We start from the raw sequence: 26,007 nt of genomic DNA, 5'->3' as shown, positions 1-26,007 counted from the left end.
CAAGCACCACATTATTGTGTTCTGAAATAACTTGACTTCCAATCTAAGACCGCATTGTACACATTCTTACATCTGATAACACAAGTGGTAAAAGGCTCCCACAGTATTTCACAGACTTGCTTAGGAGGCCAGGACTTCTTTCTTCCTTCCACACTGTAAGCTCGTTGTGGACAAGGGACTATATCTACCAACTCGGTTACACTGTACTCTCCCAAGTGCTTAGCACAGTACTCTGCACACAGTAAGCCCCCAACAGATACAATTGATGGATTGGGAAACTATTTCAGTGTTCATGGTTTAAATGGAACCCCAGATCAGTTAGAAATATTTTCAGTATACTTAACTTTACATATTCTTTACCTGGCTGGATAAACCCAAGACAATTCAATGTAAACAAATACTTAAATACCATCATTATTATTTTAGTGAACAATTTGAGGTAATTGCTCAAAGAGAAAGTTTTTCTTTTCAACAAAAGAAATGTACCAATTCATGTTCTAAAAATCTGATGGGATATTTCACTGCTTTTCCACCATTTAACCTTATCCATTCCTCTCTTCCCTTCCTTCAAAGCCCATATCATCCGCTTCTACCACCCACTCCAAATACTAATCATGGTCATTTACTGCCCACCAGTCCCCACTTCCAATTTTCTGAACCATTTTGATCCTTTTCTCACATTCCTTCTTTTTCCATCCCTACATTGATCCTTGGGGACGTCAATATCCACATAGATGTTCCTGGTGAACTTTCTGCTGCCTGCTTTCTACCATTCCTCAACTTCACTGACCTCCTGCTTCACCGCAGCTCGCCCACTCACAAACGTGGACATGCACACTATCTCATCATCTCCAGTCACAGATAAAATCTCTATGCTCACCAACTCTGAAACCTATCTCACCACCACCTCCTCACCTACCTTCTCTCCCACGGACCTCCGCAAATCTGTCCTGTTCCCCCAGAGACCTCCGATCTTTTGATCCAATTTTCTCATGTTGCTTCATTTAGCCTCCATACCCAAACTACCTTCCCTTGACAACCAAATTGATGCCCTCAACACCCTCCTCTCTACAGAACACCTCACTTCTTCCCTATCCCTCAGATCTCGTACCACTAATGCACAGCCCTGGATCACCTCACAGTCTGCTTCCTTCGCTTCTGTGTATGAGCCGCAAAGCGCTGCTGGCGGAAATATAGCTATCAGGCCCACCTCATCCACCTCCACTTCATCCTTGCATATTTTAACACTCTGCCCGGCAAAATTATTTCTCCATCCAACAGCCGTGCTCAATGCCCTCACCAGTTGTTCCAGACATTTTAACTCCTTCCTCAAACCCTCTGTCCCCCCATCTCTCCCATCTCATGACCCTAATAACTTGTCGATCTACTTTATTGAGAAAATTGAAATGATCAGGTGTGATGTCCCTGAAATCTCACTTGCTCCTCCCCAGTCCCTCCCTCCTCCTTCCCCTTCTTCAACTCTCTCACCTTTCCCAGCAGTATCTCTAGAGATCTCCTGCCTTCTCTCAAACAAAATCCACCCCGTCCACCTGTGCCTCCGACCCTATCCCTCTGTACTTTTCCAAGCACTTGCCACCTCCGTTCTTCCCATCTTCAACTGTTCACGGTCCAATGGCTTTTTCCCCACTGCTTTCAAACATGCTTATGTCTCCGCCATCCTAAAAAAACCCTTCCCTTGACCTCACGGGTCCATCCTACCATTCCTCTCCAAACTCCTTGAGCGAGTTGTCTACACGCACTGTCTCAAGTTCTTCTTCTTGACCCCCTCCAATCCGACTTCCGTCCCCTTCGCTCCACAGAAACAGCCCTCTCGGGTCACAAATGATCTCCATCTTGCCAAATCCAACGGCCTCTACTCCATCCCATTTCTTCTCGACCCTTAAAATGACTCCAACACTGTCAACCACTCCCTTCTCCTGGAAACATTACCTAATCTTGTCTTCAATGACAATGCCCTCTCCTGGTTCTCCTCCTGTCTGGCCACTCATTCTCAGTCTCTTTGCAGGCTCCTCCTCTGCCTCCCACCCCTAATTGTGAGAGTCCCTCAAGGTTCAGTTCTGGATGCCCTTCTATTCTCCATCTACACTCACGCCCTAACTCCCATGGAATCATCTACCATTTATATGCAGATGATTCCCAAATCTACATTTCCAGCCCCAATCTCTTTCCCTCTCTGCAGTCTGACTCCTGCACTCGACATCTCTACTTGGATGTCCCACCAACACCTCAAATTTAACCTGTCCAAAAGAGAACTTTTCATCTTCTCACCCAAACCCTTCCCCTCTCCCTGATTTTCCCATCGCTGTACACAGCACCACCACCCTTCCTGTCCACAAATCCGTAATCTTGATGTTATCCTCGACTTATCTGCCCTGATTACTGAATCAGCCTCATTCATTCGTATTTATTCAGAGCTTACTGTGTGCAAAACACTGTCCACATAACAATAAACACATTTCCTGCCACAACGAGCTTACAGCTTCCTCGCTGACCTCTCTTCCTCCTGTCTCTTCCCACCCCACTCCATACTTCACTCTGCTTCCCGCATCATTTTTCTTACAAAAATGTTCAGTCCATGTTTCCCCACTCCTCAAGAACCTCCAGTGGTTGCCCATCTACCCCAACATCAAACAAACCCTTTACCATGGGTTTTAAAGCACCCAATCACCTTGCCTCCTCCTACCTTACGTCGCTGCTCTCCTACTACAACTCGACCCACACATCTCACTCTTCTAACGCCAACCTACCCCTTGAACTTCAGTCTAACCTCTGACCTCTCCCACATCCTGCTTCTGGCCTTCAAAGCCCTCCCTCTTCATATCTGACAACTACTCTCCTCACTTTCAAAGTCTTTTTGAAGATACATCTCTTCCACGAGGCCTTCCCTAAGCCCTCATTTCCTCTTCTCCCACTCCCTTCTGGATCGCCCTTTTACTTGGATTTGCTCCCTTTATCCACCGTACCCTCAACCCTACCACTCTTATGTACATATCTGTATTTTACTCATTTCTTTTGTCTGCCTCCCCCTCTAGACCATAAGCTCGTTGTGGGCAGGGAATGTGTCTGTCAACTCCGTTATAACATTATATTGTATTCTCCCAAGCACTTAGTGAGTGCTCTGCACAGAGGAAGCACTTAATACAACTGATTGGTAGGATTACAAAGCAATTTTGTTTATTTAATGTACATTATATAGTTAAACAAGGGCAGCATTTTCCCTTTCTTTTTTCCATCTTATTGGCAAGCAAGCCATTTTAGTTTGAATGGTATTGACAGTGGGTGATAGAAGATTCTAGTTCCAAGATCCAAACTTAGTTTGAGAAAGGGGAGTGTAGAAAGCAGTTGAAATGCTATTAAAAATACTTACAAAACTATATATTCATCCACAAAATAATTTCTCTGAATGAGTTTACAACTGGGGTTAATTCAATATTTACAAGCAGTACTGAGCAAAATAAAGAAAATTTCCAGTCACAATCCACACTCAAAATACGGTACCAACTAATGTAATTTTGGAGAAACAATCACTTTAAAAACACAAAAATGGTATTTTCGAGGAATGATTTTTAATACCTAAACAATTTCAGTTTGCTACAATATTGTGCTAATTGAAGTGGAAATGTTTCAAAGACAAAAATAGAACTATAAATACCATATTAAGCTGGGATTTTTTGTCAAAGAGTAATTCGGTTTTAGTCAAGGAACAAAATTTTAAAAACAAAACAGAAACCCTTGAGGGTAACATGAAAATGCAAAAATATCCAATTTCAGAAGTTGGTCACATGAATCAATTATACCAGCAAGGATAGCTTCTTTCCTATTCCAAAAACATTTTTTTGCAGTTCTCCATTAATGTAGAGAAGCAAGTGATGCTGGAACTATTCTGAATCTCCCACCTGGCCGTAATGTGGAAGGAGTGTGGGTGGGACTAGGGGGTCAAGAGATGCAGGAGCTAGTGCAGGCTCTCCCCCAGCCTGCTATATGACTCTGGGCAAGATACATCATTTTTTCTGGTTACTAGTTTCCTCAGCTGTAAAATAGGGATATAATAACTGTCCCCTCCCTATCTCACGGGGATATTGGGAAGATAAAAAAAAATTAATGCAGAAGCACTAAGCCAAAAACCAGGTATTATTTCTACCAAGCTAATGAATCCGATCTAGTTGAAATATCAGTCTGTGTAAATGGAATGAAGAAAACTCAGGGGCAATTAGATTTGACTGACTTACCAGCCCTGTAATCAGAGCTAAAACTTGGTACGATTACTCTTTCCAAAGAAAGAAGAATATGACTTAACATTCCTAAATTGCTCCAAAAATATAAATTATATTATCTCCAGATTGGAAAGACCTTTTCTCCAACCTGAAAAGAGAAAAGAAAAATTTAGTTTAGTTTCTAGACAACATGAGAGCACTAGATATTAGTCTATTTTTACTAGGAATACTAAATCAATCAGTAACATTTATTGAGAGCTATGTGTGGGGCACTGTATTAAGCTCTTGGGAGTTTACTGAAAGAGAGAGCTATTTACTTATATTGATGATTCTTTGTACCAGCATACAAAAAGATCGATTCCTCCTTCATTAGAAAACAGCCAAGAACATCAGTGTAACTTAAACCTATCAAACGCTCTCCACTTTCCCACACTGAATTCCCTACAGAACTCCTTCTAAAGAACTCCTTCAATATAAGATGCCAACCATATTGTGGGAAGCAGCTTAGCCTAGCGAAAAGAGCACGGGCTTGGGATTCAGAGATCCTGGGTTCTAATCCTGGTTCTGCTGTGTGACCTCAGGCAAGACACTTAACTTCTCTGGGCCTCAGTTTCCTCAACTGTAAAAAAAGGATTCAAAACCCGTTCTCCCTCCTACTTAGACTGTAACAAGTGGGACACAGATTATATCCAACCTGATTAATTTACATCTTGACACTTGGCAAATGCCATGAAAAAAACCACCACCACCATCAAACATGAGTTTCTTAAAGGCCCTTCCTCCCCAATTCAGAGAAACAGCAAAGGCTAATGCACAGGGCTGGGAGCCAGAAGGAGCTGGGTTCTAATCCCAGCTCCGCCATTTGTCTACTGTCACTTAATTACTTGTACCTCAGTTTCTTCATCTGTAAAATGGGGATTAATACTGTGAGCCCATGTGGGACATGGACTGTGTCCAACAGGATTAGCTTCAAACTACCCCAGTACTTAGTACAGTGCCTGGTGTACAGTAAGCACTTAATACCATTAAAAAATAATGCCTTCAAAATTCACTCCCTCTTCCTAGGTTCACACATTAACCCCTCTTACCTTCTAAAAAACACTTGTGGCTACTTTCCTTACCTTTGTTACAGCCATCTAAATAAAACCTCTCACTTTCTGAAGGTTCCTTTCATTCTGTCTTCAAATATGTTCATCTCCCCTTTACTAAAAAACTCTTCTCTGGATCTCACTCTACCTACTCGGGATTTCCCCTTTCCCCTGATGCCATTCCTGTCCATATTCCTCAAGCCAGTTTTCTATACCCACAGCTTTCACTGCCTCTACTCCAACTTCCTTTTGGACCCACTGCGGTCTGGCTTTGGCCCCCTCTTCACTCGGAGAACACATCTACAAAGTCACAAATGACTTCCCCTTTGTCCTAATCGTCTGACTGCTCAGCCACCTTTAACACTATAAACCACTCCCTTATATAAAGTCTACCTAATCTTGGTTTTACTGACAATATTTTTGGCTGCTCCTTCTCCATTCCATTTGCTGGCTCTTCCCCCTTCCCTAAACTATGGGTATCCCAAGGCTCTGTTCTGGATCATCCTCTCTTTTCACTCTATATTTGCTCTGTGAAACTCATCCATTCACTGGGCTTCAGCTACTATCTCTAGATGGATAACTTTATGAAGCAGTGTGCTCTAGAAGGAAGATCACAACCCTGGGAGTCAGAGGACCTGGGTTCTAATCCCAGCTCCGCCACCAACCTGCTGTGTTACTTTGGGAAAGTAATCTCATTTCTCTGGGCCTCCGTTCCCTCATCTGCAGAATGGATATTCAATACGTGTTCTCCCTCCTACTTAGAATGTGAGCCCCATGTGGAACCTGATCATCCTTAATACTTATACCTGTCCTTAGGACAAAGTGTGTGCTTACATGCCACAACTATTATTATTAAATTCCCAGATCAATCTAGTGAGTTCCAACCTCTCATTTGCTATGCAGTCTTCCTTGGTTTCTTTCTTACAGAATATCTACACACTGATGTTCACTTGGCACCAGTCTTCAAAGCCCTCTTTAAAATGCCCATCTCCTCCAGGAAGCCTTCGCTGATTAATTTTAAATATCCCAGTTTAGGTCAATCCAACAGCCATCCTTGGCACATATTTACTTATATGCAACCTCAGCACTTATGAATATTAGCATATTCTATTACATAGTCAACTACTTTATCCTGCCTTTGGTATTACTACTTGTTATGTCCTTCTTGTTCTTCCTTCCTTCCTCTGTTTTTTAGAAATTATTGTGTCTGCCTGCTCCCCTACTGGATTACAAACTTCTAGACTATAGGGATCATGTATTTTGATTTTGGTGTACACTCTCAGGTGCTTAGTACAGTGTTCTGCGCTCAAATAACACTTATCAATTGATATATTTAAAATCCTGGTGGTGTTGGTGGTATTTATTGAGTACCTAGCAGGTACAGTGCACAGTACTAGGTCCCTGGGTAAGTATAACTGGAGCAAGAAACACATTACCTGCACTCCCCCAGGAGACAAAGACAAATGTAAATGTCTTTAGAAAAAGGGTAATTGGAATAAATAACTGCTTGTACAACATATAAACAAGTGTTGAGGAAGGTTATAAATAGATATTTAAGTGTTTTTGGTGGTTTTTGGAATTGGGAATTAATCAGGGAAGGCTTGTTTGAAGAGGTGGGATTTGGGGAGGGCTGTGACCTGTCAGACTTGTGAGAGACGAAGTTCCTGGCCAGGCAAACAACATGACGAAGGGAATGGTGGTTAGAGAGTTGAGTGAGGTATAGTTATAAGTTTAACTAGGAGAAATGAAGGCACCAAGATGGGGAGTAGCGGGTAAAGAGGGCCGATATGGAAGAGAAGGAGGTGAGCCTTGAAGCTGATCGAGAAGAGCCTTTGCCTGATGCGGAAGGAAACGGGAATCAGAATTGAAGGTTTTTGAGGGGTGAAAACATAGCTTCTGAGAGACCCTTGATAAAGATGATCCTTATAGCAGTGTGTAGTATACTATGGTGTAGTATGGTGGGGTGAGAGGCTGTGCAACCAATAAGTAGGTTGTAGTAAGTAGAGAAGCAGCGTGGCTCAGTGGAAAGAGCCCGGGCTTTGGAGTCAGAGGTCATGGGTTCAAATCCCAGCTCGGCCACTTGTCAGCTGTGTGACTTTGGGCACGTCACTTCACTTCTCGGTGCCTCAGTTACCTCATCTGTAAAATGGGGATTAAGACTGTGAGCCCCACGTGGGACAACCTGAGTCCCCTGTCTACCCCAGCGCTTAGAACAGTGCTCTGCACATAGTAAGCGCTTAACAAATACCAACATTATTATTATTATTATGATGGTGATGATAATTTGAATTTGTTAAGCACTTGATATGTGCCAAGCACAGCACTAAGCGCTGGGGTATATAAAAAGAAAATCAAATCAGACACAGTCCCTTTCCCACACAGAATTCACAGTCTGAGGGACAAGTGGAAGAATAGGTGTCACTGATACTGTACTCTCCCGTTCCTCCTCCTTTCTCACTCCTTCTCAGTGCCTTTCACCAGCTAGCTCCTCCTTTGCTGCCCACCCTCTCATTGGCACCTGGAGGTGTCCCTCAAGGCTCAGTTCTTGGACCCCTTCTATTCTCCATCTAACCGTCCTCCCTGGGTGTTCCATTCCCATTTTACAGATGAGGAAACTGAGGCACAGAGAAGTTAAGAGCATTGACCAAAGTCACACAGCAGGCAAGTGGCAGAGCCAGGATTTGAAGCCCAGTCCTCTGACTCCCAGCCCATGCTCTTTCCATAAGGCCATGCTGCTAGCTGCAATAAAAACAAGGGTTTGAACCAGGGGGTAGCAATTTGTGTGGAGAGGAAGGGGTGGATCCAAGAGATGTAATTGAATGACTGAATGTAATAGTTAAAAGACAGGGAGGAGTTGATCACACCAGGTTTATGGGCTCCTGGGACTTGAAGGATGGTGAGGTTATCAACTGAGATATGAAAATGAGGAGTGAATTTAGAAGGGAAGAACAGTAGCTCTGTTTTAGAAAGGTTAAGTCTGAGGAATCAGTGGTACATGCAAGTGAAAGAAAAGATGCAAATTGCAGGTTAGATGAGAGTTTGGGGCAGGAGATTTCGGGGCAGATTAGATGTGGGTAGAGGTGATAGGTTAAACCACGCAAATGGATGAGTTCCCCAGAGAATGAGTGTAGAGTGAGAAGAGTAGGAGACCTAAAAATAGAGCCTTGCGGGACATCCACAGTTTCAGGATGAGAGGTAAAAGAGAAGCCAGTGAACAAACCTGAAGAAATGTCAGAGACCCAGGAGTGGAAAGTGATGGTTGTGCTTTACGTGAGCCCAGGAATACTTGGTTTCTACCGTCCACTCTCCAAATCATCTGTTTTACAAGCTATTTTAACACCAGACAGTATCCATGAGAGTGAACCTAAAACAACTCTTACTTTCTGAGAATCAGGGTCTTGTTTAGAAGTGATTGTCCATCTCAAAGTAACAGACATATGGCGCCTCCATACTGGATCTCTCTGAAACACAGCTGAACCTGTGACCACATCACCGGTATGGACATCAATAGGATCATCCAGCATAAATAAGGTTTGCTTCCAATGTGTTGGGCTGGTAAAACAAAAATTGTAATAAATTATCTAAAGTCTAACACCATGACGATTACAGCCAAATCTTTCATTTATTGATCGATTCCAGGTTTTACACATTCAAGTTTAATAATCAGTTTTACTGCTATAGACATGAGCAGAGTAGAACAGGATTTGGAAAACAGAGACCCCTTGGTGGCAGTGGGTTTCATTGTCTTGAGGGTGAAAAACACTTACATCTTATTTCTTCTTTGGGAATTTTATATTTTCAAAATGTATTCTCTAACTAGAATTCTGTTAAGCAACCACTAGAATTTACTCAAATTATTCCTCCGGTTTTGTTTTGAAATGACCAGTCTTTGCCATACTTTTGATTGATTTACCCATCAAAAATCACTGCAACCCCTCCTTGAGCAACTGATCATCAATTATTTAATGACACTTACTGATGCTTACTGTGAGCAGAGCCCTCTATTAAGTGCTTGGAGAGGACAAAACAATAGATTTGGCAGATATGATTCCTGTCCCAAAGGAGCTTACAATCTAGTCAGGGAGACAGACATTAAAATAAATTACAGATAGGGAAAACGACAGAATATTAGGAAACATATGCACATAAATGCTGTAGGGCTGGGGTGGAGTGAGGATCAAAGTGCTTATGGGGGATGTGGGGCTGGGGTGGGGGTGAGAATCAAAGTGCTTAAGGGGTACAGACCCAAGTGCACAGGTGATGAAGACAGGAGGGTGAATAGTTGGAGAAGAAGGGTGAGAAAAGACCTCTTGGAGGTGTGTTTTTTAAGAAAGGCTTTGAAGATGGGGAGAATGGTAGGCTGTTGGCTCTGAAGGCGGAAAAGGCTAGAGGAAGGTCATACGCAACGAGTCGCTGGTAAGACAGACAAGATTGAGGTGCAGAGAGCAAGATAGTGATGGAGGAGCGGAGTATGTGGCTTGGGTCGTAATGGGATATTAATGAGGTTAGGTGGGCAAGGGACAGCTGACTGCCTTAAAGCCAACGGTAAAAAGTTTCTGTTTGATGTGGAGATGCAAGGGCAACCTTACCTTTCTTCTACCTTACCACATTGCTTTGTTATTACAATCCACCCACACACTTTACTCCTCTAATGCCACCCTACTCACTGTATCTCAGTCTCATCTATTTTACTGCTGACCTTTCTCCCATATCCCTTGTCTGACCTGAAATGCCCTCCCTCTTCATATTCAAGAGACTCTTCATTCTCGGCAACTTCAAAGGCTTATTGAAGGCATATCTCCTCTAAGAGGACTTCCCCAACCAGGCCCTCATTTTGTCTTCTCCAACTCTCTTCTGAGTCACCCTTTCATTTGGATTTTCACCCTTTATTCATCCCTCCCTCAGCCCCTCGGCACTTATGTATGTACCCATAATTTATTCACATTAATATCTATCTCCCCCTCTAGACTGTAAGCTCGTCGTGGACAGCGAAAGTGTCTACCACCTCTGTTATACTGTATTCTCCCAAGGGCTTAGTACAGTGATCTTCATACAGTAAGTGCTCAATGAATAAGACTGATTGGATGCTTCCAAGGAATGAGAAGATGTGAAATGAATGTTTTTACAGAAAAATGATCCAGGCAGCAGTGTGAAGTATGTACTTGAGTAGAGAGACACTGGAGGAAGGGAGGTCAGTTAGGAGGTTGGTAGAGTAGTCAAGGTGGGATATATTAAGTGCTAGGACTAGCATGGTAGTAGTTGGAATTGAAAAGAAGGGATGGATTCTAGAGATATTATAAAGAAAAAACTGACAGGATTTAGTGACAGACTGAATTATGTGGATTAAATAATAAAGATGAGTTAAAGATAATGCCATGGTTATGAGTTTGTGAGATAGGAGTGACACTGGTTTAGCGATGGGACACTCAGGAGGGAATTTTTATGACAGTCTCTTCAAGTATAATTGACTACCTTCTGACAAAATCAGTGGTTATGATGCCCTTCAAGGGTCTTTTGTGGTCTCATCCCTGTTCTACCTCTATTCATCATTTAAACAAAAAACTTTACACATCAGCATGTACTCAGAAATGCATTCACACATCTGTGTGTTACTGAGCCTCTGCTATCCCACTGCTTCTTCCCCAGATGGTTTTAGGATTTGCCAAAGGGTTTCTGAGAACCACACCTGTTCCTCTTTGCTACTTCCTAAAGCAGACAGAATTGTCCTTCAGTTCCTTGGATAAAGTGCCCAACTTCTACTTCTTGCCTCTCGATCCTGGGCTGGAGGTTTCACCATCACCTCTGCCTCTGTACTTGGAGGGCCAGAGTACAAATTTTCTCTAGTCATTCTTTCCCTGTACTCCTGCAATCACTGATTTTTAATACATTTATATTATCTGGGGGCTTTTTTGGATCCTGTTTATGCAAAAACACACTTTACAATATTTCTTGTGAGAAACTAAACTTAGGTACTCTTTCACTAGGTATGTCATATTCTAGTGGACAGGTCAAAGGGAGAGAGAGAGAAAGAAGAACAGTGAGATGGGGGAGGGGAGAAGCCAAGACGGTCAGGGAAAAAGAAGTATGTCTAAAGGACAGAGGAAAGAGAAGATGAAAACACCACTACAAGAAAAATAGGGAGAATGGATAAGGGGAAGCAAAAGCAAGGCAGAGAGAGGAAATACTGAGTAAATCTGGTACTTATTTGCACAAAAATTCTTCTCAGAAAAAAAAACAGTAGGCAGAAAAAAAACTACCTAATAAAGGTCAATAGAGTCTCTATTGGGAAAATTAACAATGTAGGGAAAATTAGAACCAAGCAAAAATCATGATTATCTCTTGCTGCATCAACAGTCCTGGTCAACTGTTTTGCAAATAATAGCCAGTTGTTCACAGTGTTCACAGTGATGATTGTAAAATCCCCGGCAGAGAGGTTGGGGATATGCATGTAGGAGTCAGCAGATTATCGCTCTTTCCATTCCTTCCTTGGGTCTAGAAACACCCTAGGGATTCCCGGTTCAAATAGCTAGCTGATCCCACAGTCAATTCATTCCACCCCAATTACTGTAAATCCTGGAAAGTTCTAGACTGAACCTCCTCTTGCCCAAAACCCTACTCTCCATTATTCCTTAAGATTGGGGTCTCCTTTGGTTTCTCAGGATCACTGTCCTTCCCCACTCTTATTTTAAATTCATCTTTCTTTAAATTTTATGATTTATCTTCGGTCTCTAATTTTCTCAATTCTTTTGTTAATGCTATTTTCGTTTGTCCTGAGAATTTCTTAATTCTTCTAAATTATTTGGGGAGAATTTGCTTGGTTTCACAATAACCTGATAAAAATTCCTATAGAGAGAGTGGCACCATAGTCACTCCAGCAAACAAACTTATTTAACACTTACGGATAAAATGGTCCTGTGTTTAGTTCCAGCTGTGACTTTTCTTCTTCCAAATTCTGAAACTTCACACTAAACCAGGCTGCAAATCCATGTAAAGTACCAGTTTTTCTAATATCAAAATGAAGTTCACCCATCATCCTCTGCGGTCAAGTAAACAGATAATGAAATATGTAGCCAAAATGTATAGTAATGCTTATCTAAGTACATGTGGCCTGGTAAATGGACTATTTCAGTGAAAAGTATTTAACAATTGAATATAATTAACATTTCTTGAGCATATCAGTTGACTTGGTGAGGAAGACAGAACCTCTTCTTCACCTCCCCACCCTCGACAAAATACGATCATTAAACTGACTTCCAAAGGCCAAAACTGTTACCAATTAATAAATTACTGGTATTGAGGGCTCACTATATGCAGAAGCTTGGGGGAAGACAATATAATAGAGTGGGTATATATCACCCTTTCCCTCAGGGAGCATATATTATTTTGGAAAATCCAAACAGTAAAAGGGGTCAGATCAATTCCTTCTTCAACTCCAGGGCTGTGTGGCATTTCTGCCAACACCAAAACTATTTCCTTGGGCTTCTTAGTTGTCATTCCACCTCAGAGAAACAGGAGCAACAGGGGCCAGAAACAGTATGGACAAGACAAGAAGCTGCGTGGAACCCTAGAGTCCCAGGAACAGTGGTGATGCTATTCCAATGCTAAAGGCGCGCACATCCTCTAATGCATATAAATGGTGGATTTGCCGACTCCTGGTAACTGCACTATAGTAGAGAACTTGTGGTTCAAAATACGCCTTTTGGACAAGGAAACTCCCAAGTTGCCTGAATCGTCAAGAAATACATATAATTGTGAAAGTTTTCAACTAAATCAAGCCTCTTGGGGCTGACATTTGGCTCAAAAGGCTGGAAATTTTTATTTAAAGATAAGGTCTCCCGTTAAATTATTTCGCATATAAAGCCTAAACAGATTTCACAATAAGAACAATAGAGCTCAACAGCTAGAAGGAGGAGTGAGACTAGAAGGAGGAGTGAGTCACAGGTTTTTTCTCACCTCTAGGTCAGGGATTTGCAGTGTTTTCATATCCAACTGTAATACCGTACAGGGCTCAGATAAACAGTCTTCTGGTTCCAATATATGATTAAATTTGGGTTTAGAAAAAAATTCTTTGACAGCTAATGCTCTGCAGGAAACAGAAAGATCGAATGGATACAAATTTGAAAAGAATCCCAGACTTGTAATATGCATCTTTCGCTATGATCAATGTTTGATCTATTTAATACTCAATGCCTCTGGTTTACCACAACCTTTCAAAATTCTAATTTTGACAGCCATAATGCAGCAACGTGACCATATAATATATAAATGCTATCTCGATAATTGCTAGGTTTATTTGCTTTTGAATATATATCAAATATTTGGCCTCAAGGCATTTTTCTATTACCTGCAAAATTTTAACTAAATGTAAAGATTATTCCCTGTTAATATCACTATAATAGGATTTCATCAACATAAGGAGAACAGAATGTGACAAATGCAGCAAATTAAGCTTTATTAGTTTTAACTCTCACTAGTAAATACTGGACCCCACTCAGGATAACACTTGGAGGGTTTCCAGTATTTGATCCATCTCAGCTACAAGACAGAGAATCAAGCAGAGGCATACCCGTTTCCTTCCTATTTGGGTGGTGGCTAGCAAGTGGAAGGCAATCTGCTAAAAGCCAAGACTCACCTGTGCTTTACCACGCAGAAGAAGGCAATGATAAACCACACCTGTATTTTTACCAAGAAAACTCTACGGATACACTACCAGGACGACTGAAGATGGAGATGGGGCATTCTGAAAGAGATGTGTTCATGGAGTGGCTATGGGTCAGAGGCGACTCAACAGAATAGGACAAGACAAGCAGTAGTGGAACCTAACCTCATTTACTGTCACTAAATGATGAACACAGCCGAGAACCTAACCTGTTAAATGTTCTGTCACCTTGGTTTTCCAAAAGCCTACGAAGAATGTTGGGAGCAAATGATTTCCATTCATCGATACACAAATTATCTATACTACCTTGGCAAACCAAATGGCAAAATATTTATTTACTTGCTAGAAAAGCCTTAAAGGCTGCACATCATTAATTTTTTGATAACATCAATAACTTAAGAGAGTACAATTGATGATGATGGGTTCCCAAGTCTGGTCTTTTAAATACCTGAAGCCTGTTTCCCAGGGAATGATCAGTCAGTATGATATACTGAGAGTCTACTGCATGCACAGCACTGCCCTAAACACTTGGGATAATGCCCCAGAAGCAATAGATCAAGACCCTGCTCTTAAGGGCTTACAAATTAAAAAGAGACAGAAGCAGACAAACTGAAGTGGGGCCCTCAATCCAAGTGATTGAGTCTGATAGATGATCACCAGCAACCCAAGGAAATAATAGATGGCAGACTAAGACGAGCATGTTGACCAGAGGGAGAATAAAAACCTCGCCAATAGTAATTACTTGCACGATATTACATAGGGAGGGAGAGCAGGAAAAATGTATGAGACTAAAAGAAACTTATCCTAATGCATACTCTCCCCAAGACTGCTGCATTTAAGCTGTGGGTTTGTTCTGGCAGATAAAACACTTGGTTTTTAGTAGAGGGGAAAAAACTGTGTGCTATGAGCACCTGCCCCCAAACTTTGTTTTCAGCTGCAGGATAGATGAAAAGGGTTTTCAGGACAGAAAAGCTGGACTGGCATACGAATTTGAGTTTGGGAGACTTGTCTGTGGCCTTTGGGAACCAAAGGCCACATCCCTGCAGCACAGATATCTCAATGGAAGCATTTGTAAGCTGTGACATTGGATGACCTTTTGAGAAGTCTATTTTGGCATCCATATTCACTGTATCATATATTAGCTCAATTTAGGAGACATTTAAAGAAAAAGAAATTTAAGTATTAGACTCCCAGAAAATATTTAGCTACAAAGCATATTCATTAAGAAAGTATTTCATATTCCTAGATTTGAAGATAAACTCCAATCTTTAAAACTGGAAGCCTTCTCTTGTCTTAAAAAGAAGAAAAAAGGAAGGGCAAAACGGGGTCAATGGAAGTTTTCCCATTGTCAGGCAAAAGTTGGCAAGCACACCCTTAGAAGTGGCAAAGAATAATTGGCTTATTGAGATCTCTCATTGAATCAAGAAGAGAAAACGTAAAAAATACTAGTGGCTGATCGTATGCAATACTTTCTTTCTAAAAATTCCTATAAAGAAATGCCACAGCCAATAACTAACTTCCAAATATTAACACAAATATTTAAAATGCCAAAATGAAAGGACACAATATTTAGAATAATCCTCCCTAGCACATCTATAAAGCATATTAGATATCATTAGTGGAGTGTCTCAAACCTTCCTTTATTCTCTGATTTCTTAGATCAGGGGTGGCCAAGCCATGTGAATTGAAGGGCCACATACTAAAAGCATATTATGGCTGGGAGCAACAGATCAAAAACATTCCTTTAACCGAAATGGTGAACAGGCATTCCTGGGCGAAGGGGAGGGTGCTGGTAGCGAGCAGCAGAGAGCAGGTGTTCTCAGGGGAGTAGAGGGATGACAGCATCTGGTAAGAAAGCTAGGGAAGGGGCTGAGGCTGGGCATCACTGAAAGGACTGGAGCAACAGCAAAAATATGAAATAATAAACTACAAGCCTCATAGCAAGTGAAGGAAGACCACTTTAAAAGAGATAAATCTCAAATGCTTGGGATAAAATGTTCATTTCTGAAAGCTTCCTTTAATGGAGGAATATTGCTGTAAAAGCCTCGAAGATGAAAGACAGATTCTAGAAACACAACAATTACATTTCCCCTTCAACTCATATAGTCATGGAACCTAGTCGATTCTATCTCCACAACATCTCCAGAGTCCATTCCTCCCTTTCCCTCCAAACTGCTACCACACTGGTCCAAGCATCTGCCATACCCTGTTTTGACTACAGCATCAGTCTCTTTACTGACCTCCCTGCCTCCAGCCCCTCACCGCTCTATGCCACACTTTACTCTGCTGTCCATATCATTTTTCTAAACAAAAAAAAATTAAAAAAACCTTGCACGTTTCCTCAGTTCTCAACCTCCTTCAATGGTTGCCCATCCAATTCTGCAGGAAACAGAAGCTCCTCACCATCAGCCTCAAGACACTCAAACAGCTTTCTCCCCATTGTTTATCCTTGACCCAGCCCCACTATAACCAAGCCCACCCCCTTAGCTTCTCTAATACCAATAGCTTCTCACTGTAGCTCACTCTCACCTCACCCACCTTTGACCTCTTGCTAATGCCCTCCTCTCCTGCCTGGATCCCCCCGCCCGACACCCACATACACACATCTATCTCTGCGCAGATGAGCACTCTCCCCATCTTCCAAGTCCCACTGAAATCACACCACTTCCAAGAAGTCTTTTCTAACGTGTCATCCTTGTACCCTATCCGCCCTCCTTACTGCCTCATCCCTTGCACTTAATTCCACCCCCTAAGCAATATTAGGTGCCCGCTCCCCACCATTTCCAAGTATACAGCACTTAGTGACATTTCCTTGTACTTGGTTGCTTCCTCAAGACTGTAAGCTTGTTGTGGGCAGGGAACATGTCTACCAACTCTGTTGTACTCTCCCAAGCATGTAGTGATAATAATGATGTTGGTATTTGTTAAGCACTTACTATGTGCAGAGCACTGTTTTGAGCGCTGGGGTAGATACAGGGTAATCAGGTTGTCCCATGTGAGGCTCACAGTTTATCCCCATTTTACAGATGAGGTAGCTGCAACACAGAGAAGTTAAGTGACTTGCCCACAGTCACACAGCTGAAAAGAACAATGCTCTGCATACAGTAAGTGCTAAATGAATACGAGTAATTATCTGTAATTTAAGTCTGCCTCCTCCGTTAGACTGTAAGCTCCTTGAAGGCAGGGATCATGTCTACCAACTTTACTGCAATTTCCCAAGGGCTCAGTACAATGGTCTGAACAATTAAATGATTGATTTAGGATGTATCACTCAGATTTTGATTTGGTCTATTTGCCATTAATCTAAAAAATACACTACTTGAAAAACCCACTTCTCTCTCTAGACTGCAAATTCCTTGTGGGCAGGGAACATATCTACCAACTCTGATACTCTGTACTCTCCCAAGTGCTCAGTACACAGTGAGTACTCAGTAAATATGACTGATTGACAGCTATTTTGAGCCAAGAATGAAGTGGACAGAGGCTTGGAAATAAACTCTCCTTATTTATGCCAATATAGTTCAATCTTAGCCTGCAGATCCCTAGGTATGCAAGGTCTAGACCTTCTTGAAGGAAACCAACCAATTGTCTAAGTTGTACAAGAGGTCCAAGAAAACCAAACCCTATTTATTTCAAATCTGAATGATGTTACTGAAAAACACTGCCAAGACCCTGGTTTCTACAATACTTGATTACAGAATCACATCAGTGGTCATCCCTCCTAGACTGTGAGCCCACTGTGGGCAGGGATTGTCTCTGTTGTTGAATTGTACTTCCCAAGCGCTTAGTAGTGTTCTGCACACAGTAAGTGCTCAATAAATATGACTGATTGAATGAATGAATGAATGAGTTCTGTTTAATCTTTGTTAACTTACTTTAAGGAGCTGAAATTGAATTCATACGTATTGTCCCAAAAGAGTACTTTCTTCTGATAGTCTCGATCGGCATTGCAAGGAGCAAGATGCAGAGCTGCAGTAGTTGGCCAAATCATGCCATCTGGTTTCAACCACTCATCACGCGCATGAAGAACAGACTCAATCATAAACTCAAACTGGAAAAGCAAAATAAAGGGAAATTGTAAAACTAAAGGCTACAGGGGTTGATCAAATGTATCCATTTATAAGAATTTCAAAAATTTATTAAACACAGATCAGACTTAAGCATTTCCACTTGGAATTCCTGGAGCTATGCCATATATAGTATGCAGACAATTTGTGACCATTTGCTTTTAAAACAGTACTGTTTGCTTTGCTCGGGCTTTAGCCAGAAAGGAATTTTTAGTGCCTTGCCCTACTTCCAACTAAATTTAGCTTTTGTAAATTTAAAGTTTTTCTTAACATTTTCACTGCTAAACTTGACAATTCTGTCATCAATTTTGCATATGGATGTGATGAACTCTCAATATTTCTACTATTATCAATAAAATCAATCTATTTTTCTAATTTGATTTCTACAAGATTTGGTGGTCATTTTTAAGAGTCTTTTATTCTGGTCGATTTTCCTTCTCATTCGCGAATTTCCTTTGATAACTGGTGTCTACTGTCAAATACGCTTGATTTGTGAGAATGATAGTCTCTCCAACATACTGCTCTCACTACAAAACCAAGATCAGGATTTTGTTAAATTTTAACTTGATGCTGGGATCTGATTCCCCAAATTAAGTTAAATTACCTTAACATTCTTATGCTTAGGAGCAGATAAGCTGTGAAGCTATCTTTTTGGCCATTTGCCTTATTTGGAAATGCTACAAAGGAGGAATATTATCAAATAAACACTTGCGATGCAGCTATTACTGGCTGAGAATCATGAAAATAAAAGCTAAAACTCCCAAATACTTTTTCTAAAAAATTTAAACCCAATCTTTACTGAAATTTTTAAAAAACACAAATATTTACTTTAACCCCTTGAATTCACACCCCACTTTTACGAATGGCCAAGAGAGAAATTTTATGGTTCTTTAATATAAATAATTTGTCAACCAAGCATGGCTAGCTAGTAGACGTTTCTTTGAATAAAGGAGATATGTGAGGTGAATGTTTTAGGGAGACTATCAGGGCTGCAGAAGTTGGAGGCAGGGAGGCTGGCAGAGCAGTCAAATTGAGCGTGGGTTTAGGAAGAAAGACGAGGAGCTTAGCTTTAGAGAGTTCAGCTTCGGGTTCTAGCAGGACATCCCGAGCGGAAATGCAAGACAGTATAGCCAGGAAAGAGACTGGGAATGTTGAGGTTGACTGGGAATTATTCAAATAGAGGTGATAGCTGAAGTCATGCAGGCAGAAGAGTTCATAGGCAGCTGAGAAGCCGAGGAGGACTAGGATGGGGTAGAGGCCGTTGGATCTGGCAAGAAGGAGATCATTGGTGATCTTTCAGAGGGTGGTTTCTGTGGAGTGAAGAGGAAGGTAGATTGGATAGGGTTCGGGACAGAACTGGAGGAGAGGAATTTGAGCCAGTGGATGTAGATGACTCGCTCAAGAAACCTACAGAGAAAAGGTAGGAGGGAGACGGGGTGATAAATGGAGGAAGCCATGGGGTCATGGGAGGGGTTTTTTTTTAGGATAGGGGAGACATGGGCATGTGTCTCAGTTTTCTCCTCTGTAAAATGGGGATTAAATACCTGTTCTCCTTCCTATTTAAGACTGTGAGCCCCATGCGGTATAGGGACTGTGTCGGACCTAATTAACTTATACCTATCCTATAATGCAAAATAGTAAGCTCTTAGCAAATACCAAAAAAAGAGAGGGGCAGCACAAGAGAACAAATATGGTAGAATATACAAGGGTAGGATATGGAAATGGAATGATAAATGAGGACAGAAGCAGATAAAAACTGGAAGAGAGAAAAAAACAGTATCAGAAGACTTGAAACCTAGATGAAGAAGAAAAAGTATCAGGGAGAGACAGGGAGAGTGACAAATCATTAGGTTTTAAATTATTTGTGGGAAAGTAACATGTCTTTTGCTTTGCTGTATTTCTCTACAAAGTGCTTATTGCAGTGTGTTAAACTCCACAAGTATGTACTACTATTAAGAAAGGAATTACAGGTCTAATCAATCAATGGTGTTTATTACCTAGTGCTTACCATGTGCACAGCACTGACCTTAGTGTTGGGAGAATACAACAGAGCTGGTAGACATGTTCCCTGCCCACAAAGATAAGAAAGAACAAGAGGCAGAGAGAAATGGGTAGGGAGAAAAGTCTACTTCACCCAAATGCTAATCTAATCTGTGTGGATCAGGGATTCCTACTATTTTTCAGATTAATCTGTTTTTAGAAATGTGATTGTGGAACCAGTCCAGTGAATTTTATGGATAGTACTGTTTCAAGAAAGATTAAAATTTGGTTTGGTGGAGGAGCCAAAAAGCTAAGTGATTGAAGCCCGGCAAATGAAGAGCAATTTTCATCTTGGTAACTGCAGAGGGCTCCAAATAGACTAGTTAAGCATTTCAAACTACTGGAAATTTGTGTTTAGCATAGTACTTGCCACAGAGAGGGCAGATGTTAAATCCTATACCTACACCTCAATAGCAGAATGTTATCCACTGGACTCTAGCTCCTGCACCCTGCCATCCTTGGAGAGAGGGACAAACCAAGGGATAAAGGTGGGATTGAGACTTTCCACTATCTTTTCCTCTAAATTTAAAATTACTGCTTGAGGACTTTCCCCACAAGGCTGTGGATCCACAGAGAAAACTAAATGAGAAGAAACTTTAAATTCAGAGGAAAAACCCCGAAGAAAGCCAATCACTTTTTCTGTATGTTTCCCCCGAAAATTTGCTAAGAGATGTGAGGATACAGTTCTGCGTTCCTTGGTGGATGATGTGCAATAAAATAATTTCAGGATGCAAATCTACAAAAATCCCACTTAAAAGATTCTTATTAAAAGGGAAGCAATGACCACAATATGAAAATGTTCAATTCCAATGACAACTTAAAAGGATGTAAGTTGCACTGTCACTAGGACTTTGCTGAACTAGTTCAGCCACAATGGTTTTTTTGTTGTTCTTCTGTTTTTAAGGAATCTGTTAAAGCACTTATTATGGGCCACATATTATTCTAAGCACTAGGGTAAATGAAAGATAAGTTGGACACAGTCCCTGTCCTACATAGGGCACAGTCACCTAAGTAGGAGGAGGTAGCATTTGATCCCCATTTTACAGATGAGGAAACAGAAGCGCAGAGAAGTTAAGTGACCTGCCCGAGGTCACAGAGCTGACAAGTGACAGATTCAAGATTAGAACTCAGGTCCTCTGACTCTGAGACCCATCCTCTTTCCACTAGGCACACGACTTCCACCAAAAATGATCCTGTAGACATAATCTGGACACAATGCTCAAAAGTGTGTTGGCTGATCTTAATTTCTGCATAAGGAATATGGTGTGGGAGCAGCTGAGTCAGGAACAAGAGCCCCTTTGTGACTTAGGTTCACAGACCTGGTCTGTGAATTTCCCAGTGTTTGGGTTTTTACTATAATCAGGGTCTTTTGAAAATCCGAACTAAGAAAAAATTGTGACAAAGGCAAGGATATATTGAAACATACAAAATTAGAAAAAATATGGTCATGGTGCTTTTAAAAAGACTTTCTATTAAATAGACACCTATACAATTTGGTGGAACCTGCAAGTCAGTTCTGTCATAAAGCATGATGAAAGAAAGGGATGAGAAATTAGGGACTGTTCTCCAAATAATGTACTTCTATCTGGAGAGAACAAAAGGCACTGGTTAAGGTGTGAACAATGATTTTTGCTGGGACCAAGGTTCTGCGAGAAGACAACACCCTTTTTAAAGGAGAATTGACTGTAGAGAAAATAATTTATGATGGTTAATGAGTGCACTGCTGCACACACTTTCTAAGGCTGCCTCTTCTGTTTTAAATCCTTATTCGTTTTTCTTCTTACCAGTAAGCAGGTGCCCATCCATTCAGAAATCAGAACATCAACTTTTTCTGGCAACATCACATTTTCAACTCTTTGCTGGAAAACTGTAATCGTGTTAGTAAAACCATTCTGCATTACCAATTGCTCAGTGTATTGGGCCATTTCACTGGCTTCCACAGCATACACCTGTTGGAAATTGGAACAAATTTTAGTATGTCAATCTTAAAATGGCATCTATTCTTAATTAGCGATTGATTCACAAAACAAAACAAAAAACAAAACTACCCAACCTAAGTGTCACACTCAATTGTGTGTGTTGCTGGAAATGGACTCAGAAATATCCTGTACTATCCTCTGTGAGCTTGTTGTGGGCAGGGATTGTCTCTATTGATGTATTATACTTTCCAAGCACTTAGTACAGTGCTCCGCACACTGTAAGAGCTCAATAAATACAATTGCATGAATCATCATCATCAATGGTATTTATTGAGCACTTACTATATGTAGAGCACTGTACTGAGCATTTGGGAGAGTACAGTATAACAGAATTGATAGAAATGTTCCCTGCCCACAGTAAGCCTGAAGTCTCCAGGGGAAGAAAGACATGAATTTAAATCTCTTCCAGTGAGTAAAATGATAACACACTTCACCCACTACCCCAGCCAGCTGTCAAGCAAATCATGCAGTTGGATATTGGGGATAGATAAGAGAATGTCTCTGAAAAACCATTGAATTTACATTTCAAATCTAGTGGAAGACTCTCCTAAGTAAATATTGCCACAGTAACAGTGGCTTAACAGACAAGCCTCCCAGAGCACTAAGAGATTACCCACCTTTTATAATAATCCACTAATGTTTTTTAGTATCAAAACGTCTTTACTACTCACTGCCTTTGGCTGAGCATGCTGTGCACAGAAGAGGCTAATGATCCCAGTTCCACAACCGACATCCAAAACCACTTTGTCCTTAAGGGATTCTTTGTTCTGCAGGATAACTTGATGGTACTTCAGTGTTCGCGGTTGATCTGCTAGCATTTCTAAATGAAGTTTCTAAAGGAGATACATATTCACAGAGTCAAAAATGTAAAGGGATTGGCCATAATATCCAATATATTAGCTATTATTACTTTTTTATGGTATTTCTTAAGTGCTTACTATCTGAGCGCTGGGATAGATACAAGTTAATCAGGTGGGACAAGTCCATTGTCCCACATAGGGTTCACAGTCTTTATCCCCGTTTTACAGATGAGGTAACTGATGCACAGAGAAGTTAGTGACTTGCCCAAGATCACAGAGCAGACAAGTGGCAGAGCCATAATTAGAATCCAAGTCCTTCTGACTCCTAGGCCTGTGCTCTATCCACTAAGGTCATAATGCCTCTACAGCTAATGATATTGGCAATCAATGAAAACTCAGTGACCGGAAAGTGCACAACAAAATATGAAAAAGTGGTTATAAGTTAGAGTAGTGAGTTGAAATGTACAACACCGCAAATATTAAAAGAGTTCTTTGAAAAAAACATATATACCAAAGTTCCATAGCTGCCAAAATATTCTTCATCTTGCCATGTATCTTCAATATCACATTCCTCTAAAGACTTCTTAATATGATTAGCTGGAATATATCCATGACAACCTTCGTGTTCACCCCACCACCAATCATTGGTAATGTGTCTCAGGATACATATCTTATCTCCTCTCAAAAAGCTGAGCTGTAAAAATCCAAAAACAAAACAGGTTACTGGCAAGACAGACAACAATAAAACATAATCATTAAAATTTTTGAAATACTCTTCAGTAATAAATTCCACTTGTTACAAGTGTTCAAATAGCAGTTTCTAAATTTGGCTAGGGATCAACTGAGGAAGTCAAGATTTTGTGGGACCTGTTGAGACGAATTTTCTCCCAGAGACTCTGGTACAGAAGTCAGTACCTGTTCCCGAGGCCTATGCTTGAATGATTGGCATTGTCACTCTCCAGGGTGCATCTCCACTAACCTTGAATGATGAGCATTAGAGATGCAGCTAGAGATGAAACTGCAGCCGCCATGGCTTGTCTGTGTTGTCAGGACAGCAGTTTCCCATAAGCGTGGCTGAACTATGCCACCCCACACCTCTTTGTTCAGAAGTGCGTAGGCCCAAAGCCAACGGCAGCTGGGAACGCCTCATGTCTATCACGTTTAGCCCAAGCTTGACAGGCTTGTAGCCATTCTTGGGGAAATCTGCCTCCCTCCTGCCTGGGTCACGATTTTGGTTTGTTCAACCACAAGGCAAAACAGGGCCTCTTGTGTTGGCAGGCCTCCCCCCTGCCCTCTTCTTGACTCCCCTCCTTTCTCTACATCTCCTGTTCTTCTTTCCCACTGCCTCCACAAACTTCCCATCACCCAGCCTCTCACATCTACTCCTTGTATCCCAATCCTGCTCGTCCACCACCTTCCCTTTCTACAACTCCATTCCAACTTGGCCTTTGGAACCCTTGCTCCGTCATGGGCAACTCTCTTTCATGAATGTCATCTGCCTGACCCACTCCCCTTCTCCTCCTCGCTCTCACCTAGAAAACTTGTCTCTCTTGATGCTCTCTCTTAAAGGGGTTGCATCGTCTTCCACTCTCTAATTCAGGGGAAAAAGGGGTGGAGATACATTGCTCTTCATTTCCCAATGTCATTTTCATTGTCTTGCTCCCTTCTTCTTTGAATCCCACATTTCTTGTCTTCACCCCCTTCTACAACTACTAATCACTATTACCTCTTGCCCTCTTAGTTCCACGCCTGCATTTCTGACTTTGACACAGATCTCGTCTTTCTACTCTGGCTTCTTTCTCCTCTAATCCTTGGCGACTTCCATGTTGATGATTCATCTACCCTCCTCATCCCCTCTCATCTCCTGCACAACTGAAGCCCCAGCCCTAGGTCACTCCCAAGAGTCCACTTCCTCAGCTCCTCCATCTTCGCAGTGGAATGCAGCCAGTGCAAATCTAGGCACTGGGCCACCTTCTGCCACTACAACATCACTCTATTACTTATTACTCAGTTCTCTTTCACTCGACAACTCATTTTTCCTCATTCATAGAATCCCAAGTCCACAACCCTCACCAACTCTTCCAAAATTTTAACTCCCTCTTGAAGTCCCCAGTGCCCACCCCACCATCCTCATTAGCCTCTGATGACCTTGCTCACTACTCTGTTGGCAAAACTGAGACCGCCAAAACATAAACTTCTCCAAGATTCCCCTTCACCTCCTCATTTTTCTCCTACTTCTCAGCAAAGGGTCTCCTGCTTACTTTCAAAATCCATCTCCTTTACTGAAACCACTGACCATACCCTCTTTTACTTCCTAAAAGTTGACTCATCTCTTCTCCCTTCCCTCACTGCAATCTTCAATCTCTCACTCTCTGCGGTCTACTGTCCCCTCACCTTTCTAAATGGTACTTTTTAAGGGCCTACTACATGTCAAGCACTGTTCTAAGTACTGGGGTAGATACACGATAAGCAGGTGGAAACAGTCCCCTCCCACATAGGGCTCACTGTTTATTCCCTGAAATAAAATCACAACTAATTCATTCATGAAAATGATTTTTTTTAGTTTCACTACACTAGCAGAACTGTTAAATGGTAGTTTACAAATTCACGTTAAAAGAAGTCAATGTTTTCAGACACAGCTATGACTCAGAAATTCTAAGTGTCCCATATTCAAATAGTAGATGCAGAAACCTTTCAACTGCCAGAGATTTCAATCATCTGCTTTTTAGTTTGTTTTTTGTGGTATTTGTTATGTGCATACTAGTTGCCAGCACTGTACTAAATGCTGGGGTAGATACAAGTTAACTGGGTTGGACACAGTCCCTGCCCCAATAGGGCACCCGGTCTTAATACCCATTTTACCGATGAGGTAACTGAGGCTCAGAGAAGTGACGTGACTTACCCGAGGTCACACAGCAGGCAAGTGGCAGAGCCGGGATTAGAAGCCAGGTCCTTCTGCCTCCCAGGCCCGTGCTCTATCCATTAGGCCAAGATGCTTCTCATGTTAAATACATGTTAATGTATTTCTAAAATTAGAAGCAAATGGAAATCCACAAGGAAAGCATAGAGGCAGAACAGGTGTTGGTATTATTAGTAGGGACTGGGCTTGTCAATTTTACAGAGATTGTGGGAACAGAAC

At 41.5% G+C, this 26,007-nt stretch overlaps 1 protein-coding gene across 2 annotated transcripts in view; it reads right to left on the bottom strand.

The window, feature by feature from the left end:
* Nucleotides 1–3,169: 3,169 nt before the first annotated feature.
* PRMT2 (protein arginine methyltransferase 2) overlaps nt 3,170–26,007 on the bottom strand; it is a 33,522-nt gene continuing 10,684 nt past the window's right edge. For both annotated transcript variants that reach the window (XM_029069958.2, XM_029069959.2), the window contains 8 exons: nt 23,380–23,562; nt 22,740–22,901; nt 21,874–22,038; nt 17,858–18,033; nt 13,277–13,406; nt 12,223–12,359; nt 8,704–8,875; nt 3,170–4,383 (listed from right to left, as the gene is read on the bottom strand). In XM_029069958.2, coding sequence (XP_028925791.1) covers nt 4,351–4,383; nt 8,704–8,875; nt 12,223–12,359; nt 13,277–13,406; nt 17,858–18,033; nt 21,874–22,038; nt 22,740–22,901; nt 23,380–23,562 — 1,158 coding nt within the window. In that variant the 3' untranslated portion in view covers nt 3,170–4,350. The remainder of the gene's footprint in view (nt 4,384–8,703; nt 8,876–12,222; nt 12,360–13,276; nt 13,407–17,857; nt 18,034–21,873; nt 22,039–22,739; nt 22,902–23,379; nt 23,563–26,007) is intronic.

Source organism: Ornithorhynchus anatinus, chromosome 7 (assembly GCF_004115215.2).
Source record: "Ornithorhynchus anatinus isolate Pmale09 chromosome 7, mOrnAna1.pri.v4, whole genome shotgun sequence".
NCBI classification, from domain to species: domain Eukaryota; kingdom Metazoa; phylum Chordata; class Mammalia; order Monotremata; family Ornithorhynchidae; genus Ornithorhynchus; species Ornithorhynchus anatinus.
This window is presented reverse-complemented; position numbering and strand designations above follow the sequence as displayed.